We start from the raw sequence: 19,750 nt of genomic DNA on the forward strand, positions 1-19,750 counted from the left end.
GCCAGGCAGTATATATTGTCTCCATACATGTATGGAGTGTGGCTATGTATGGAAATGAAACATGGACGATAAATAGCTTGTACAAGAAGAGAATTGAAGCTTTCGAAATGTGGTGCTGCAGAAGAATGCTGAAGATTAGATGGGTAGATCACATAACTAATGAGGAGGTACTGAATAGGACTGAGGAGAAGAGGAGTTTGTGGCGCAACTTGAGTAGGAGAAGGGATCGGTTGGTAGGACATGTTCTGAGGCATCAAGGAATCACCAATTTAGTATTGGAGGGCAGCGTGGAGGGTAAAAGTCGTAGAGGGAGGCCAAGAGATGAATACACTAAGCAGATTCAGAAGGATGTAGGCTGCAGTACGTACTGGGAGATGAAGAAGCTTGCACAGGATAGAGTAGCATGAAACCAGTCTCAGGACTGAAGACCACAACAACAACAACACATTTATCAAGCGGCAATGGATTTAAAATGGTGAAATTTCTTCGACAGGAATCTAGTCACGCACGTGTAAAATGCATCTCTATGTCAGACGCCACTTGGGGGAGTTCCTGCGCTGCGTTGCTGCCATCTGTCACGGGACAACGAAACTAGGAGGGCATAAGTGAGAGGCCCAAACATTAAGAGACTGGAACGAAAGATACTCCTATCATAGCACAAAAAAGTCGAATATGTCCTGGACGAAGTTAAGGATGTAAAAGAGGGAAACTAACTTTTAGACTTGTCTGGTAGCTTCGAAGACGTTTGAATCTAAACATCTTGACATATAGGCGCTTTTTACATCCCAGACTCTGCCCACGTAATACTCTCCTCTTTTGTGCTTTTTCATTGTGGTTCACAGCTCTTACTCCATCATAATTTTGACATTTTGCCATTATCATGGTTTGTCAATCGGTATAGATTTTTGTTGACTCCGGCGACGACTGATATGGTATAGGTCTTCTTATTCTCTTTCGGACGAAGTTTCTTGTATTGTGGCAACGGATAAAGCTAACACAAAACAACAGGAAGCCCATCAATTGCATATATTTGTCTACCTCCTTGTGAAGTTTGAATCGATTGACACAAGTTTGATATACAGAAATGGAGCGCGTAAAAGAACCTCACAAAAGATGTGGCTTTTGACAGAAAAATCCAAATGAAACTACAGTTTGAAAGTGAGTTTTTAATTTTATCATAATAATGCATTTTTATTTATTTGGTTCACTTTCCGTGTATTTATCTCACGTACGAACGAATTCTACGTAGTGCATTTAGTTCGACTTTACACCACCGTATCTCGACAACAGGTAAAGATTATTGGATAGAAAGGATTTTATTTTGACTTTATCCGTGTGTCTACTTAATGCAAATTTGAACCGATTCGTACAAATTTGAAGTAAAGAAGTGCCGCGCTTCAGAAACCTCCCACAAAACGTGTTTTTGTTTGTTTTTTTTTTACGTAAAATCCGATCGAAGGTGACTGTTTTTGCTTGTAAAACCGAAAGGGCGCACGTAGAAATGGTGCTATTAGCTGAGCACTATTTTCAATTAAAACCTCATGCAGAGGGAATTAATCGATTCGCAACATTTGCCTGAGCGCCACCTGCTGTTCGTCGTTCAAACCGTGCTTAGTATACAGTAACATAGAGCTACAGCAAGACGGATGTTCCTGTGGGAATACACATGGCCACTGGTCCGGGCTAAACTAAGTACTTTGTGCCCCTTGGGCCCAGCTGAAATAGCAACCGAACACCGAGACCTCAACCCAAACCACGATTCTCCTTACGGCCACGCTGTAAGGACATGGTAGAAGAGAGCATTCAGACATTAGTACTACACCGTCATAATCTTTATTAAACATGTAAATTAAAAATAAAATACAGCGAGGCACTAGAAGGAGAGTTTCACTCTGCAGCGGAGTGTGCGCTGATATGAAACTTCCGGGCAGATTAAAACTGTGTACCAGACCGAAACTCGAACTCGGGACCTTTGCCTTTCGCGGGCAAATACTCTACTGGAAGAGCACTTGCCAGAGAAAGGCAAAGGTCCCGAGTACGAGTCTCGGTCCGGTACACAGTTTTCATGCGCACATGTATGCCATACTACCAGTCACAGGCAATAGTAGCTCTAATCATTCACACACCCACCGATGCTGCGCACATGTAAGAAATTACACTGTCTTCTGTGTAGTTCACTTTTTTCGCCAGGCAGTATACAGGGTAGTACAAAAAGGTAAGGCCAAACTTTCAGGAAACATTCCTCACACACAAATAAAGAAAAGATGGTATGTGGACATGTGTCCGGAAACGGTTAATTTCCTTGTTAGAGCTCATTTTAGTTTCGTCAGTATGTACTGCACTTCCTCGATTCACCGCCAGTTGGCCCAGTTGAAGGAAGGTAATGTTGACTTCGATGCTTGTGTTGACATGCGACTCATTGCTCTACAGTACTAGCATCAACCACATCAGTACGTAGCATCAACAGGTTAGTGTTCATCACGAACGTGGTTTTGCAGTCAGTGCAATGTTTACAAATGCGGAGTTGGCAGATGCCCATTTCATGTATGGATTAGCACGGGGCAATAGCCGTGGCGCGGTACGTTTGTATCGAGACAGATTTCCAGAACGAAGGTGTCCCGACAGGAAGACGTTCGAAGCAATTGATCGGCGTCTTAGGGAGCACGGAACATTCCAGCCTATGACTCGCGACTGGGGAAAACCTAGAACGACGTGGACACCTGCAATGGACGAGGCAATTCTTCGTGCAGTTGACGATAACCCTAATGTCTGCGTCAGAGAAGTTGCTGCTGTACAAGGTAACGTTGACCACGTTACTGTATGGAGAGTGCTACGGGAGAACCAGTTGTTTCCGTACCATGTAAAGCGTGTGCAGGCACTATCAGCAGCTGACTGGCCTCCACGGGTACACTCCTGCGAATGATTCATCCAACAATGTGTCAATCCTCATTTCAGTCCAAATGTTCTCTTTACGGATGAGGCTTCATTCCAAAGTGATCAAATTGTAAATTTTCACAATCAACATGTGTGGGCTGACGAGAATCCGCGCAATCACGTCATCAACACAGATTTTCTGTGAACGTTTGGGCAGGCATTGTTGGTGATGTCATGATTGGGCCCCATGTTCTTCCACCTACGCTCAATGGAGCACGTTATCATGATTTCATACGGGATACTCTACCTGTGCTGCTAGAACATGTGCCTTTACAAGTACGACACAACATGTGGTTTATGCACGATGGAGCTCCTGCACATTTCAGTCGAAGTGTTCGTGCGCTTCTCAACAACAGATTCGGTGACCGATGGATTGGTAGAGGCGGACCAATTCCGTGGCCTCCACGCTCTCCTGACCTCAACCGTGTTGACTTTCATTTATGGGGGCATTTGAAAGCTATTGTTTACGCAACCCCGGAACCAAATGTAGAGACTCTTGGTGCTCGTATTGTGGACGGCTGTGATACAATACGCCATTCTCCGGGGCTGCATCAGCGCATCAGGGATTCCATGCGACGGAGGGTGGATCCATGTATCCTCGCTAACGGAGGACATTTTGAACATTTCCTGTAACAAAGTGTTTGAAGTCACGCTGGTACGTTCTGTTGCTGTGTGTTTCCATTCCATGATTAATGTGATTTGAAGAGAAGTAATAAAATGAGCTCTAACATGGAAAGTAAGCGTTTCTGGACATATGTCGACATAACATATATTCTTTCTTCGTGTCTGTGGAATGTTTCCTGAAAGTTTGGCCGTACCTTTTTGTAACACCCTGTATATTGTCTCCATACACATTTATCATGCGGGAGTGGATTTATAATGGTGAAATTTCTTCGACTGGAATCTATTCACACATGTGTAAAATGCCTCTCTATGTCAGACGCCATTTGGGTATGTCTAAAAGTCTGTTGGTTGAGCACTTGCCCGCTAAAGGCAAAGGTCCCGAGTTCGAGTCCCGGTCCAGTTCTGCTTGGAAGTTTCAGTGAAGCACCAGTTCCAGAATGACCCACTACGTGGCGGACAGCGCCCTCACTTACACTGGAGGGGCCTGGTGCTTCCAGATGAACGCCCTCCTGCTGGCGGCTTCGCTGCTGGCGCTGGCTCCAGGCCTCCAGGCGGCCGAGGTGCTGGGCCTCTTCCAGTCGGTGGGGCGCAGCCAGTGGGTGCTGGCCGAGACGTAACTGAGGGCGCTGGAGCGGCGCGGCCACCGCGTCACCGCCGTCACCACCTTCCCCTCCAGCCAGGGTGGCACCGCGGGCAACTGGACCGAGATCCTCATACCGAACCCTTTCGAAACCGGAGGTAAGTTCTCAACGCCCAACAGCCGGCAGCTCTCCTCAAATAAATTAAGGCAAGTTTTCAGATTTCGTAACAGATTGAAAACTGGTGTCGGAACGGGGATCGGTGCAGGACCGTGGCGTGGCCTTCGATCTTTTCTACAATGGGAGTGGAAAGATCAGCCGCGGGAATGATTGGGCTGCCAGCTGTCCGGCTAGCACAATGAGTGTCCGTAAGGAGTTAACAAGAATGGGGTATTATTGTAGAACAGCCTCTCATAAGTCATGCTTTTCTGTAGGTGACAGACGCTTAAGGTAACGACACCGCACAGTGGATGACTGGAAACAACAGATTTGGAGTGACGAATCACACTATACCCCGTGGCAAGCGGATGGAAGTATTTGGGTTTGGCGAATTCCTGAAGAATGTGACCTGTCATGATATGTAGAGCCAACAGTGAAGTTGGGAGGAGGTGGTCTTACAGTATGGAGGCTGGTTTTCGTCGTTATGGTGCGGTCCCCTTATTGCGCTTAATGAAATGTTAATTGCGGATGGATACGAACATGTCGAGGGACATGAAAGGGAAGCAGTGGTTGGGAAAGGAGTGAGAGAGGGTTGTAGCCTATCCCCGATGTTATTCAATCTGTATATTGGGCAAGCAGTGAAGGAAACAAAAGAAAAAAAGAAATACGTATTAAAATTCATGGAGAAGAAATAAAAACTTTGAGGTTCGCCGATGACATTGTAATTCTGTCAGAGACGGCAAAGGACTTGGAAGAGCAGTTCAATGGAATGGACAGTGTCTTGAAAGAAGGATATAAGATGAACATCAACAAAAGCAAAACGAGGATAATGGAATGTAGTCGAATTAAGTCGGGTGATGCTGAGGGAATTAGATTAGGAAATGAGACACTTAAAGCAGTAAAGGAGTTTTGCTATTTGGGGAGCAAAATAACTGATGATGGTCGAAGTAGAGAGGATATAAAATGTGGACTGGTAATGGCAAGGAAAGCGTTTGTGAGGAAGAGAAATTTGTTAACATCGAGTATAGATTTAAGTGTCAGGAAGTCGTTTCTGAAAGTATTTGTATGGAGTGTAGCCATATATGGAAGTGAAACATGGACGATAAATAGTTTAGACAAGAAGAGAATAGAAGCTTTCGAAATCTGGTGCTACAGAAGAATGCTGAAGATAAGGTGGGTAGATCACATAACTAATGAGGAGGTACTGAATAGAATTGGGGAGAAGTTTGTGGCACAACTTGACAAGAAGAAGGGACCGGTTGGTAGGACATGTTATGAGGCATCAAGGGATCACAAATTTAGCATTGGAGGGCAGTGTGGAGGGTAAAAATCATAGAGGGCGATCAAGAGATGAATACACTAAGCAAATTCAAAAGGACGTAGGTTGCAGCAAGTACTGGGAGATGAAGAAGCTTGCACAGGATAGAGTAGCATGGAGAGCTGCATCAAACCAGTCTCAGGACTGAAGACCACAACAACAACAACGTAAAGTGCCCTCCGCCACACACCGTTGGGTGGCCTGCGGAGTGTAAATGTAGATGTAGATGTGGATTTAATATACGTAAGCAGAGCCGGTGTCTTGCTATTTAATGATCTTTAAACTCTTATTTTCATTAAAATTACACGTATTTTGAGAGAATATTGACAGAAAACGTTTTCTTTTTGGATGTAATCATTCACAGTAACAGCCTAACCTGTCCATATTTCTAACAAAGGAAAATAGTCTATTATGAACTCACTTTCCAAAAGGATGCGTCCTCTGCTGATTCTTTAGTAACAGAATCACTAAATCCAAAGCTAAAACCGCTAAATATGTTTAAAATAACAAATTATAGGTGTACATAAACCACAGCTCACGGATCGACAGGGTCACACCGAAATCCAAAACCTCTCGGCGCAATTGTCGTAAAATCGGTTGGGAGGACTGTTCGGTAACAGGTCTCAGAAGCTTACTGAGTAGGATATTTCGATAAAGAACCGAAAATGACGTCACTACCGAAACGAACCAACTACACCGATCGATATGAACGATATAGAATAGGTCCCCTGGTTTCTGCTCTTCCTTCACGGACATTCGGACACCTCATTAAAAGTATTCCGAGTGCTGTACAAGTCACCGTAAAGGCGAAGGGTCAAACATCCACTATTAACGTCCGCTAATAGGTGTCCGGATGCTGTATGTTTACTGGACTTTTTTTTTTTTTTCGAAAGAAATTTCCGCCATTTGACTGTAAATTGTTTATGTATTCTACACAGTCATGATTTCGGCTTTATAGCGATTCTCAAGTGCATGTTAAAATGTTGAAATACGTCTAACCTGTCTGTGAGATGCCGTCGTCGAAAAGACTTACTTCTGGTCTTGTAGACCAGTAGTCTTATTACAAGATACGTGTACATGTTTCGATGATCATTGCCATCTCTCAAAATACTCGATACGTTTTTCCAGCACCCTGTACTGTTAAGGACCCACTGATATCCACACTTGTCCACTCACTACTTGCTCTCTCTTTCTTTTTCAGAGGAGATAGACTTCTTCGAGATGAGCACCAGCAACAAGTTCGTAGAAATTATACAGACCATAACGTACGGACAGGCTTTCTGCGACCTGTTTCTGAAGGACGAGAACGTGCAGCGGCTGTACAGATCCGGGAAGAAGTTCGACGTGGTCGTGCTCGAGGTGGTGATGTCGGAGTGCCTCGTGGGCTACGCGCACATGTTCAGGGCGCCCGTCGTGGCCATCTGCACCTTCATGGGGCTCGACTGGATGGCCCACATGGTGGGGAACCCCATGCCGTACGCGTACGTGCCGTCCCCGTTCCTCGGCTACAGCACGCCCATGAATTTTCTCGAGCGGGTGGACAACACAGTTTACTCGCTGACCTTCAATTTGATTCGCAACCTCTACTACATGCCGAAAGTGGACGCCCTCTTCCGGACCCACATGAACGACAGCACGCTGCCCAGCCTGTCGGAGACGGAGAGGCGTACGTCCCTGCTGCTGGTCAACTACCACTTCTCCCACGGGTGTCCGAGGCCGCTGGTGCCCGCCATGAAGGAAGTCGGCGGTCTGCACGTCAGGGAACCCAAGAAGCTGCCACAGGTAAGCAAACGGGCTGTCCCCGAATACTCATCTTGAGGTCGAAGCTCTTTTCACCATGTTTCCTTCAATAATACGTGTATTTTTGGATGGGGTCCACCTTTAGCAAAACACTATTTTGTTTTTTTATCCCAGACAAGTTTCACTGCAGTTGCAGCATCATCAGAGGGCTTTTATTTTATGGCTGTTAAACATAAAGACTGTTCTTTACTATTTGTACACATGTAAATACACTACTGGCCATTAAAATTGCTACACCAAGAAGAAATGCAGATGATAAACGGGTATTCTTTGGACAAATGCATTATAGTAGAACTGGCATGTGATTACATTTTCACGCAATTTGGGTGCGTAGATCCTGAGAAATCAGTACCCAGAACAACCACCTCGGGCCGTAATAACGGTCTTGATACACCTGGGCATTGAGTCAAACACAGCTTGGATGGCGTGTACAGGTACAGCTGCCCATGAAGCTTCAACACGATACCAGTTCATCAAGAGTAGTGACTGGCGTATTGTGACGAGCAAGTTGCTCGGCCACCATTGACCAGACGTTTTCAGTTGGTGAGAGATCTGGAGAATGTGCTGGCCTGGGCAGCAGTCCAACATTTTCTGTATCCAGAAAGACCCGTACAGGACCTGCGAAATGCGGTCGTGCATTATCCTGCTGAAATATAGGGTTTCGCAGGGATCGAATGAAGGGTAGAGCCACGCGTCGTAACACATCTGAAATGTAACGTCCACTGTTCAGAGTGCCGTCAATGCGAACAAGAGGTAACCGAGACGTGTAACCAATGACACCCCATGCCATCACGCCGGGTGATAACACCAGTATGGCGATGAGGAATACACGCTTCCGATGTGTTTTCACCGCGATGTCGCCAAACACGGAAACGACCATCATGATGCTGTAAACAGAACCTTGATTCATCGGAAAGAAATGACGTTCTGCCATTCGCGCACCCAGGTTCGTCGTCGAGTACACAATCGCAGGCGCTCCAGTCTGTGATGCAGCGTCAAGGGTAACCGCAGTCATGGTCTCCGAGCTGATAGTCCATGCTGCTCCAACTGTTCGTGCAGATGGTTGTTGTCTTGCAAACGTCCCCATCTGTTGACTCAGGGATCGAGACGTGGCTGCACGGTCCGTTACAGCCATGCGGATAAGATGCCTGTCATCTCGACTGCTAGTGATACGAGGCCGTCGGGATCCAGCACGGCGTTCCGTATTACCCTCTTGAACCCACCGATTCCACATTCTGCTAACAGTCGCTGGATCTCGACCGACGCGAGCAGCAATGTCGTGATACGATAAACCGAAATCGCGATAGGCTACAATCCAACCTTTATCCAAGTCGGAAACGTGACGGTACGCATTTCTCCTCCTTACACGAGGCATCACAACGACATTTCACCAGACAACGCCGGACAACCGCTGTTTGTGTATGAGAAATCGGTTGGAAACTTTCCTCATGTCAGCACGTTGTAGGTGTCGCCACCGGCGCCAACCTTGTGTGAATGCTCTGAAAAGCTAATCATTTGCATATCACAGCATCTTATTCCTGTCGGTTAAATTTCGCGTCTGTAGCACGTCATCTTCGCGGTTTAGCAGTTTTAATGGCCAGTAGTGTACTCTGTCCCACGACAGAACGCGCTATGAACCAACGGCAGACCCATTCATTACTTAGTGCTGTTCAGAAACGTACACTGCAGTACGATAGAGCAGAACCGGTCGAGTTTCGCAGAACTCACTGACATGCACCTTGTGTGTGGGGAAGTACGTTGCCCTCGCTGCTGAAAGGCTGTACAGGGAACGATTTCCTAACAGGCATCATCAGTTACGACGAGTGTTTATTTCTGTCGATCTACGAATGCGGGAGACTGGTTCATTGGAAGGAAGAGGCGAGGGACCACTCACACATCCGACTGCGAAGTCGAGGTCCTGGAACGCGTTGCAGCGGACCCCACTACAAGTACTCGTATTGCACGTGAAATGGGCGGCGGGAACAAAAGTTACACCCGCATCTCCCACAACAAGTCCATGCAGTGCTTGCGATTGTCTTTGTACCAAGTGTAGCGTTGTGTCAGTGGTTGCTCCAATAATGGATTGATCGACCAGATTTCCACCAGATCGTGCTGTTTGGTGACGGCGCATCATTTGATTGTGAAGAAATTCTGGTCGTATGTGAAGTACACAAGCGGCAAGACGCAGTCAATACCTTCGCTGCGCAGTGCCGATGGTACTGTTACCGACGACTGTGCCGCTAAAGCGGAGTTATTGAACGCAGTTTTCCGAAATTCCTTCACCAGGGAAGACGAATGGAATATTCCAGAATTTGGAACACGAACAGCTGCTAGCATGAGTTTCTTAGAAGTAGATACCTTAGGGGTTGCGAAGCAACTCAAATTGCTTGATACGGGCAAGTCTTCAGGTCCAGACCGTATACCGATTAGGTTCCTTTCAGATTACGCTGATACAATAGCTCCCTACTTAGCAATCATATACAACCGCTCGCTCACCGATAGATCTGTACCTACAGATTGGAAAGTTGCGCAGGTCGCACCAATGTTTAAGAAGGATAGTAGGAGTAATCCATCGAACTACAGACCCATATCATTGACGTCGGTTTGCAGTAGGGTTTTGGAGCATATACTGTATTCAAACATTATGAATCACCTCGAAGGGAACGACGATCTATTGATACGTAATCAGCATGGTTTCAGAAAACATCGTTCTTGTGCAACGCAGCTAGCTCTTTATTCGCACGAAGTAATGGCCGCTATCGACAGGGGATCTGAAGTTGATTTCGTGTTTCTAGATTTCCGGAAAGCTTTTGACACCGTTCCTCACAAGCGACTTCTAATCAAGCTGCGGGCGTATGGGGTATCGTCTCAGTTGTGCGACTGGATTCGTGATTTCCTGTCAGGAACGTCGCAGTTCGTAGTAATAGACGGCAAATCGTCGAGTAAAACTGAAGTGATACCAGGTGTTCCCAGGGAAGCGTCCTGGGACCTCTGCTGTTCCTGATCTATATAAATGACCTGGGTGACTATCTGAGCAGTTCTCTTAGGTTGTTGGCAGATGATGCTGTAATTTACCGTCTAGTAAGGTCATCCGAAGACCAGTATCAGTTGCAAAGCGATTTAGAAAAGATTGCTGTATGGTGTGGCAAGTGTCAGTTGACGCTAAATAACCAAAAGTGTGAGGTGATCCATATGAGTTCCAAAGAAATCCGTTGGAATTCGATTACTCGATAAATAGTACCTGGGTGTTAAAATTACGAACAACTTCAGTTGGAAAGACCACATAGATAATATTGTGGCGAAGGCGAGCCAAAGGTTGCGTTTCATTGGCAGGACACTTAGAAGATGAAACAAGTCCACTAAAGAGACAGCTTACACTACACTCGTTCGCCCTGTGTTAGAATATTGCTGCGCGGTGTGGGATCCTTACCAGGTGGGATCGACGGAGGACATCGAAAAGGTGCAAAAAAGGGCAGCTCGTTTTGTATTATCACGTAATAGGGGAGAGAGTGTGGCAGATATGATACGCGAGTTAGGATGGAAGTCATTACAGCAAAGACGTTTTTCGTCGCGGCGAGATCTATTTACGAAATTTCAGTCACCAACTTTCTCTTCCGAATGCGGAAATATTTTGTTGAGCCCAACCTACATAGGTAGGAATGATCATCAAAATAAAATAAGAGAAATCAGAGCTCGAACAGAAAGGTTTAGTTATTTGTTTTTCCCGCGCGCTGTTCGGGAGTGGAATGGTAGAGAGATAGTATGATTGTTGTTCGATGAACCCTCTGCCAAGCACTTAAATGTGAATTGCATAGTAATCATGTAGATGTAGATGTAGATGTTATTTCGAACAGCAGGAATAGCTACCTGTGGGATGAGCAAAAAGCTCACGCTGTAGTAGAGTCACACCATGAAGTACGTTTTGCTGTCAATATGTGGGCCGGCATTGTAGGCGACAATCTCATTGTATCTCATCTTGTACATGAGCGTCTCAATGGCCACCTTGCTTGAGGTTCGTTGTTGGAGAACGTACCCTTGGCTGTTCGCGAGAGGATGTGGATACAACATGAGTGCGCACCGCCTCTCTTCAGTGTGGATCAACGCAGCGATCTCGATGCTGTATTTCCTTGTCGCTGGATTCGAAGTGGAAGTCCTACTCCACGGCCTGCGAGGTCAGCTGACCTGAATCCCCTTGATTATTTCCTATGCAGATATCTAAAGACACTTGTGTATGAGACCCCAACGGATACGGCGGTGGATTTAGTTACCAGAATTGTAGCTGCCTGCGATGTGATTCGAAACATGTCACCAATATTTCTCAAGGTGGGTCGGAATCTTGTTCGCCGATGTCATGCTTGCACTGAGGTCAGTTTCAGCAGATTGTGTAAGATACAGTACAAATGGTCCATTCATTGTGTCGGTGTTGGTATTTGCAGTTAACTGTAATTAACGTAAATAAAAGAGTACACAGTAATGTGATTTTATGCCTATTATCTCCTTAAGCTTGCTTCTCCGATCCCAGTCCCCTATCTCAAATTGTTCACTGGAGCATGCTCTATGTCCTGTTAAATTTCTGAACGCTCTTACAAAAACACCATGTACATCCTTCTCCATCGTCTCCGAAAGTTTGCAACGTATCAAGAAACCACCCTGTTTAAAAAGCTGCTTGGAGTGTTTCAACATAAAGTATTGATATACAGCAACATCAATTTCCTTTCGCCACTTTAAGCAGTATACAGGGTGTTACAAAAAGGTATGGCCAAACTTTCAGGAGACATTCCTCACACACAAATAAAGAAAAGATGGTATGTGGACATGTGTCCGGAAACGCTTAATTTCCATGTTAGAGCTCGTTTTAGTTTCGTCAGTATGTACTGTACTTCCTCGATTCACCGCCAGTTGGCCCAGTTAAAGGAAGGTAATGTTGACTTCGGTGCTTGTGTTGACATGCGACTCATTGCTCTACAGTACTAGCATCAAGCACATCAGTACGTAGCATCAACAGGTTAGTGTTCATCACGAACGTGGTTTTGCAGTCAGTGCAATGTTTGCAAATGCGGGGTTGGCAGATGCCCATTTGATGTATGGATTAGCACGGGGCAATAGCCGTGGCGCGGTACGTTTGTATCGAGACAGATTTCCAGAACGAAGGTGTCCCGACAGGAAGACGTTCGAAGCAATTGATCGGCGTCTTAGGGAGCACGGAACATTCCAGCCTATGACTCGCGACTGGGGAAGACCTACATCGACGAGGACACCTGCAATGGACGAGGCAATTCTTCGTGCAGTTGACGATAACCCTAATGTCAGCGTCAGAGAAGTTGCTGCTGTACAAGGTAACGTTGACCACGTCACTGTATGGAGAGTGCTACGGGAGAACCAGTTGTTTCCGTACCGTGTACAGCGTGTGCACGCACTATCAGCAGCTGACTGGGCTCCACGGGTACACTTCTGCGAATGGTTCATCCAACAATGTGTCAATCCTCATTTCAGTGCAAATGTTCTCTTTACGGATGAGGCTTCATTCCAACGTGATCAAATTGTAAATTTTCACAATCGACATGTGTGGGATGACGAGAATCCGCACGCAATTGTGCAATCACGTCATCAACACAGATTGTCTGTGAACGTTTGGGCAGGCATTGTTGGTGAAGTCTTGATTGGGCCCCACGTTCTTCAACCTACGCTCAATGGAGCACGTTATCATGATTTCATACGGGATACTCTACCTGTGTTGCTGGAACATTTGCCTTTACAAGTACGACACAACATGTGGTTCATGCACGATGGAGCTCCTGCACATTTCAGTCGAAGTGTTCGTACGCTTCTCAACAACAGATACGGTGACCGATGGATTGGTAGAGGCGGACCAATTCCGTGGCCTCCACGCTCTCCTGACCTCAACCGTGTTGACTTTCATTTATGGGGGCATTTGAAAGCTCTTGTCTACGCAACCCCGGTACCAAATGTAGAGACTCTTGGTGCTCGTATTGTGGACGGCTGTCATACAATACGCCATTCTTCAGGGCTGCCTTAGCGCATCAGGGATTCCATGCGACGGAGGGTGGGTGCACGTATCCTCGCTAACGGAGGACATTTTGAACACTTCCTGTAACAAAGTGTTTGAAGTCACGCTGGTACGTTCTGTTGCTGTGTGTTTCTATTCCATGATTAATGTGATTTGAAGAGAAGCAATAAAATGAGCTCTAACATGGAAAGTAAGCTTTTCCGGACACATGTTTACGTAACATATTTTATGTCTTTGTGTGTGAGGAATGTTTCCTGAAAGTTTGGCCGTACCTTTTTGTAACACCCTGTATTGACGTGTGCCGAGGGCCTCCCGTCGGGTAGACCGTTCGCCGTCTTTCGATTTGACGCCACTTCGGCGACTTGCGCGTCGATGGGGATGAAATGATGATGATTATGACAACACAACACCCACAACCTGAGCGGAGAAAATCTCCGACCCAGCCGGGAATCGAACCCGGGCCCTTTGGATTGACATTCTGTCGCGCTGACCACTCAGCTACCGGGGGCGGACACTTTACGCAGTACTAACGTATCAATGCACTATAGGGCGAACATACAAAGGAAAAAAGGAATGTTTGTGAAGCCAGTAAGTTTATTTAATTTTAATGTTTCCGTACAAAATGGAACCCTTAAAAGAACGCCTAGTTGTCCGTCTCTCTGACCGTCCCCCCGTCCGGCTGTTGAAAGCCCTTTCTCTCAGGAACACGTAGGCGTATCAAGCTGAAATTTACGTCACATACTAAGGTCAAATGTCTGCCTGTTGAGACCCCTTGTTCTAAGGGACGGTAAACGTATCAAGCTAAAATTTATGTCACACACTTACGTCAATGTTCTCTTGGCAGAGTAGAAAATGTAAGCTTTTAAGTCAGTGGAGTCGACTGATACGGACATTTGCGTCACATATTCTGACACTGGTGTACTCGTCATCGATATCTACGGGATATTTCTCGTTGGTATAGAATCATGAAATTTGGCAAGAAGCAAGATTTCACTGTGAGGATAAAAGGAAAAGCTGTCAATTGGTAATCTATAATTTTGTTACACAAGAAAGGAATGCTTGTCATTCCCAGAATGGATAAACTGTCTATACAGGGTGTTATCGTAAGAGCGTGCAAAAATTTAGCAGGCTCTTTATTGTGAATAGCAGAGTAATCACGTAGATGTAGGTATAGAAGAGCAGAACATAGGTGATGCTCCACTGAACAAACTGAGGTAGATCGGAGAAGCCAGCTTAAGGAGATAATAGGAATAAAATAACTTTACTGCGTCCTTTTTTATTTACATCAATTACAATTAACTGCAAATACCTTCGTAGGCACAATGAACGTACCAGTTGTGCTGTATCTTAAAAAATGTGCTGAAACTAACGGCCATCAACCTGAATGCGAGCATGACATCGGCAAAAAAGATTCTAACGCACGCTGACAAATATCCGTGGTGCGTTCCAAATCACGCCGGCCTGCGTGGCCGAGCGGTTCTAGGCGCTACAGTCTGGAACCACGCGACCGCTACGGTCGCACGTTCGAATACTGCCTCGGGCATGGGTGTGTATGATGTCCTTAAGTTAGTTAGGTTTAAGTAGTTCCAAGTTCTAGGGGACTGATGACCTCAGAATTTAAGTCCCACAGTGCTCATAGCCATTCTTTTGTTCCGAATCACATCACAGGCAGCTACACTTCTGGCAACTAATTTCATCTCCGTATCCACTGGGGTCTCATACACACAAGTGACTTTAGATATTCCCATAGGAAATAATCAACGGGATTGAGGTCAAGTGACGTCGCAGGCCGTGAAATAGGATCTCCCTTTCCAAACCAGCGACCAGGAAATACTTCTTGGCAATCACGCTCGTCCTTCTCGTTTCCTTGAAGGAAATAAACAATGAGCATGTAAGTAAACAGCACAGTACGTGTAAACTTGTGCGCATGTTGTTGGTAAATAAGCTGAAAAACAGTAATGCTAGACAAAGCGGTAGAGAAGTTTACTTCCATATCTCCTTATGGTGGCTTCTGCAACCCCAGGTTCACTACCTCAAACTGTTCAGTGGAGCATTTTCTTTGTCCTGTTACGTTTTTGCGCGCTGTTACGGAAACACCTTTTATACACAAAATTATGTTTGCACGGAACTCTCGATGCGTGAGCCCTACTCGCACCTGACCAGCTTTTGTAAGCAAATTCCAGTCAGTTGACCACTTCCGGAACCATTGTTTGAAGCCTGTTGATATTCGATGCAGTTTTTTGTTTTGAGACACACAACGCTATGTGCAGATGATGAAATTTACTGAAAGAAATAAAAAGAAGTTAGCCAAAAACTTTGACAGACACACACACACACACACACACACACACACACATACCAACGTACATACATATGAAGGTGAATCAGAAAGTGCTCGCTCCTGCGTTTTAGCCAAACTACGACTGTAAATGCAAAGTCAGCACATCCACTTCCTGTGGCGGACCTTCCTCGGTCCGATTAGTTGCCGGCAGCTCCGCGGCACGGCGCTGGCGTCGGCTGCTTCAGCTGTTGAAGATGGCAGTAGTGCTCCACATGTCAACGGCGTACGGACAACTCAGTGTCATTCGTTTTCTGAGGTGCAAGGGACGAACGCCCATCTAAATTATCGAAATCTACAGAGAAATGCAGTCAACCTACGGGGAAAAGTTTCTCACTCTGAGAGTTGTGAGGTGGATGTGTTGTGAATTAGCAACAGGCCCTGAAGGCCTACGTGACAATGAGCATTCGGGGAACCCAAGTACGTCACTGAATGCCGGCAACATTTCGCGGTGGATGCAACGACGGAAGTGAGTCTGCGTGCACACCTCAAGGCGGTTTCCATGTTTTCATTGCGCTGAAGAAAATAATTTCCTTGCAGAAAAGTGATTCACTTGAAACGATGGGGCCAATACAGCAGTCCGACTGTAGTTCCACAGACAGCTGGACAAATGCTACCAGAGCGGCATCTCAGGTTTAGTACCGCGATGGGACGAAAATCTAAACCAGTGTCGGGGCTAAGTGGAAAAAAAGCGTAACGTCCGTACAATAGTCCATATATTTGAAATTACTTGTATGCACCATATTTCAGCTAATAAAAAATAGGGGCAAATACTTTATGATTCTCCCTCATAGCTTCCCTTGCACTTACATGTCTAAAAACATGTTTGTATAAAGTAGTATTTATAGAAATAATTACCTATGTAAGAAACAATAAGTCAGATAATCATTGTTAGAAAAAAGAGAGAAGAGGGAAAACCAATCACACTGATGAATATTTTGTCCCCACAGTTTAGTAGTAACCTTGACGAAACACATAATCTCAAATTATTTTCCAAACAGGTCACCCGCATTGTTCCAGTTCATCCAAAACGGTGTAGGAGTAGTGACACGATCTATAAAGAGGTTCCCAGAGCAGAATAACTTTTCTTAGGTTCATTTGTTGAGTTCTCAGACACATCCGATGTTGTAAGGTAACTACTCTTTTGTGCCACGTTCTGAGTACATGGAAGTATGTCATCAAAAAAATTCCCAGTGTAAGTGCCCACTTTTGCATGATGTTTTAACCCAAGAAGTGATTTTCAAAGCAATCTGATTATACTTCAAAAAACGTCTTCAAGAATAGTTCATGCTTACTTCGTGCAGCTGGAAGAACTGACGGCATAAATGAATACTGAAGCGAATTTTATGATCGCAGACACACTGCACAAAAAAGAAGTATCACTTTTACGATAACCCGTAACTGTTTTTCGTTGCGATGCGTAAGTTGGATATTTAGCGCAAAGTTGCATGGTACCTTCTTCCGCTATGGTGCAAAAGCATGGCGCCCTGCGACACGTCACCCTAGGACTCGGTGGTGCTTCAGACAGCAGGAGAAAAGGCCAGAGCTGAGAGGTCATGTGAGCTGTGACGTGGGTTAATGACGTCATGTTGGCACCACATATCGCCAACATTTTGCCCAACGGGATCTTGGATGTGTCACAACCCCTCTTGCCCCATTCCACCCCTTCTTTTGACGCCTTTGTCTCTGTGATGGAGGTCAGAAGCCAGCCTTGAAATGATGCGTTTTCTTATGGGTGGCCGAGAAAAACATTTCAGACTCATCGCGCTTCAGAATCGACACAAAAAAGCCTGGGGGATGACATGGAGAGTGTTAATGAAACCACCCTTTCTCTTGGGATGTTGATTTCCTCACATTTTGCAGTCCAAAGCGACAGTTTGCAGTGCGAAGAGCCACAAGGCGACGTACTTGATAACGCTCAACGCTGCTGCCACACCTGGGCGCTTCCATCCTACTCTATAATGGGGCTGCAACCACACTGAGAATCATTTGACACCTTTGGAGTGTAATGCAACAGTAATTTTTGCTCCGGTGTAGTGTGTGGAACCATTAGAGACAGTTCAAAACCATTCGACGAAATTTGAACGTGACAGGAACCAGTGAAGGGTGTTTATGCTTTTTCAGTTCACCTATTTCAAGCTGCCCTGTGGTGTGATCGCGGACAGGTGCAACACTCACATGTGTGTGAACAAAACGGCGAAAGGTCCCTCTAAGATCGCCCGTTTTGGCAATATCCTCTGTGCCACCCTTGCATCTTTGTTGGGCACATTGAAAATGTAGGAGTCAGAGACTTAGACACCCATCCAGTTGAATGGCGCCTCCAGCGCCTGAGGGCAGGCAACCCCTTGGACACCACATGTCTGGAGGGTTCATTCCCACACATTTTGTGGTCCAAAACTACAGTTCGCAATGTGATGAGTAACAGGACGATGTTCTCCACAACCTTTGACATTGATGACATCCCGCAGTCAATCCAACCCTTGTCTAAGGACATCGAAGACCTGCAACCCCACTGAACGTATAATACACCTATGTAGTAAATCTCAACAACAATTTTTGCTCAGTTATACAGTCTACTATGGACTGTTCAAAACCATTAGGTGAAATTTCAGCGTGTGAGGAACCAGCAAAGGGTGTTTATACCTTTTCAGCACTCCTGTTTCGCACGGCCTTTCATGATCATGGAGAGGTGCAACATTGACACATACGTAATTGTAAAATGTAAAGGGTTCCTCTAAGTCCCCAAATTTGACAACATTCTTAGGGCCACCTGTGCACCTTTGTTGAACACTTTTAAGATGTACTACATCTGAACACAGACACCCACTCACTGATCACTAGGCGCTGGTGTGACAGGCAACCATTTCGACACTCCTGAGCTGAGTGGCACCATGTTGATCAACTAGCGCCTGCTTGCCACATGCTAAATATCAGGGTGTGTCGAAACTGTCTGCCACTGCAATGCAGAAGTTTAATATTTGGCCCAGTCAAGGCCTTTGGAAAAATTACCCATTAATAGTGTTATGTGGTGTAGAAGCATGAGCTTGGGAGTTACTCTTGTGAAACGTAATACATGCGGCTGTTACATTATATAGGTCTTCAGTGGCTAACTGGGAAACTGTCATGAAACATTTTGATGAGTTATTGTGTCTGTGACCGACGTAAGGAAGGGTGTATTTATTTGTGGTAATTTTAATGTAAATTTCTTGAAGCAAACTTACAGGAAGAGTAATCTAGAAGTGCTTTTAGCCACTTATAGTTTGATGTCAATTACAAATTTCCCTATAAACAGAAGGTAAACAGGTATATGGTGGTAAATGGGTTGTCAGATCATAGTGCACAGATAGTTACATTATATATCTTAGGTCCATGTACAGTTTGGAACACTCTAAGAACACTGTGAGGCTGATTAATACCAAACATTTGAACATTTTAAAGAAATCTTAAACAATGTTGACTCAGTTGAAGTTTATAATGAATCTAACACTTACTCCAAATTCAACGTATTTGTTAATGAATTTCTATCCATTTTTGAAAGTGGTTTTTCTAAACAGATAATTAAATGTTGTAATGGCAACTCATTAAATTAACCTTGAATCTCTTCAAAAATGGCTCTCAGCACTATGGGAGTTACTTCTGAGGTCATCAGTCCCCTAGAACTTAGAACTACTTAAACCTAACTAACCTAGGGACATCACACACATCCATGCCCGAGGCAGGATTCGAACCTGCGACCGTAGCAGTCATGTGGTTCCGGAGTGAAGCGCCTGGAACCACACGGCCACACCGGCCGGCAGGACTCTAACACTACGTGTGATGTGACCGCGAGCGTACTGCTCCTGTTCGACATGTTCCTTTGCCTCTGACAATGTACTCCTAGCGCTGTTCGTGCAACTTTTTAGTAATGTTCTTCCTTTTACACGAATACCACAAATCCAAATTGTGAACAGCGGGGCTAGTTGGTCCCACGT

The 19,750-nt window shown here is 45.4% G+C and overlaps 1 protein-coding gene across 18 annotated transcripts in view; it reads left to right on the top strand.

Moving 5' to 3' along the window:
• The window catches only part of LOC126419835 (UDP-glycosyltransferase UGT5-like), a 640,482-nt gene that overhangs the window by 359,576 nt on the left and 261,156 nt on the right, over window positions 1-19,750 (top strand). For 5 of the 18 annotated variants that reach the window (XM_050087074.1, XM_050087073.1, XM_050087072.1 and 2 more), the window contains exon 3: window positions 6,815-7,395. The exons of 6 other annotated variants lie outside the window; for them this stretch is intronic. In XM_050087074.1, the coding sequence (XP_049943031.1) occupies window positions 6,815-7,395 (581 nt within the window). Of the gene's footprint in view, window positions 1-4,055; window positions 4,297-6,814; window positions 7,396-19,750 lie in introns of those variants that run through there. 7 more of the 18 variants (XM_050087085.1, XM_050087087.1, XM_050087086.1 and 4 more) reach the window with 3 other exon arrangements.

Source organism: Schistocerca serialis, chromosome 9 (genome assembly GCF_023864345.2).
Source record: "Schistocerca serialis cubense isolate TAMUIC-IGC-003099 chromosome 9, iqSchSeri2.2, whole genome shotgun sequence".
Taxonomy (NCBI): domain Eukaryota; kingdom Metazoa; phylum Arthropoda; class Insecta; order Orthoptera; family Acrididae; genus Schistocerca; species Schistocerca serialis.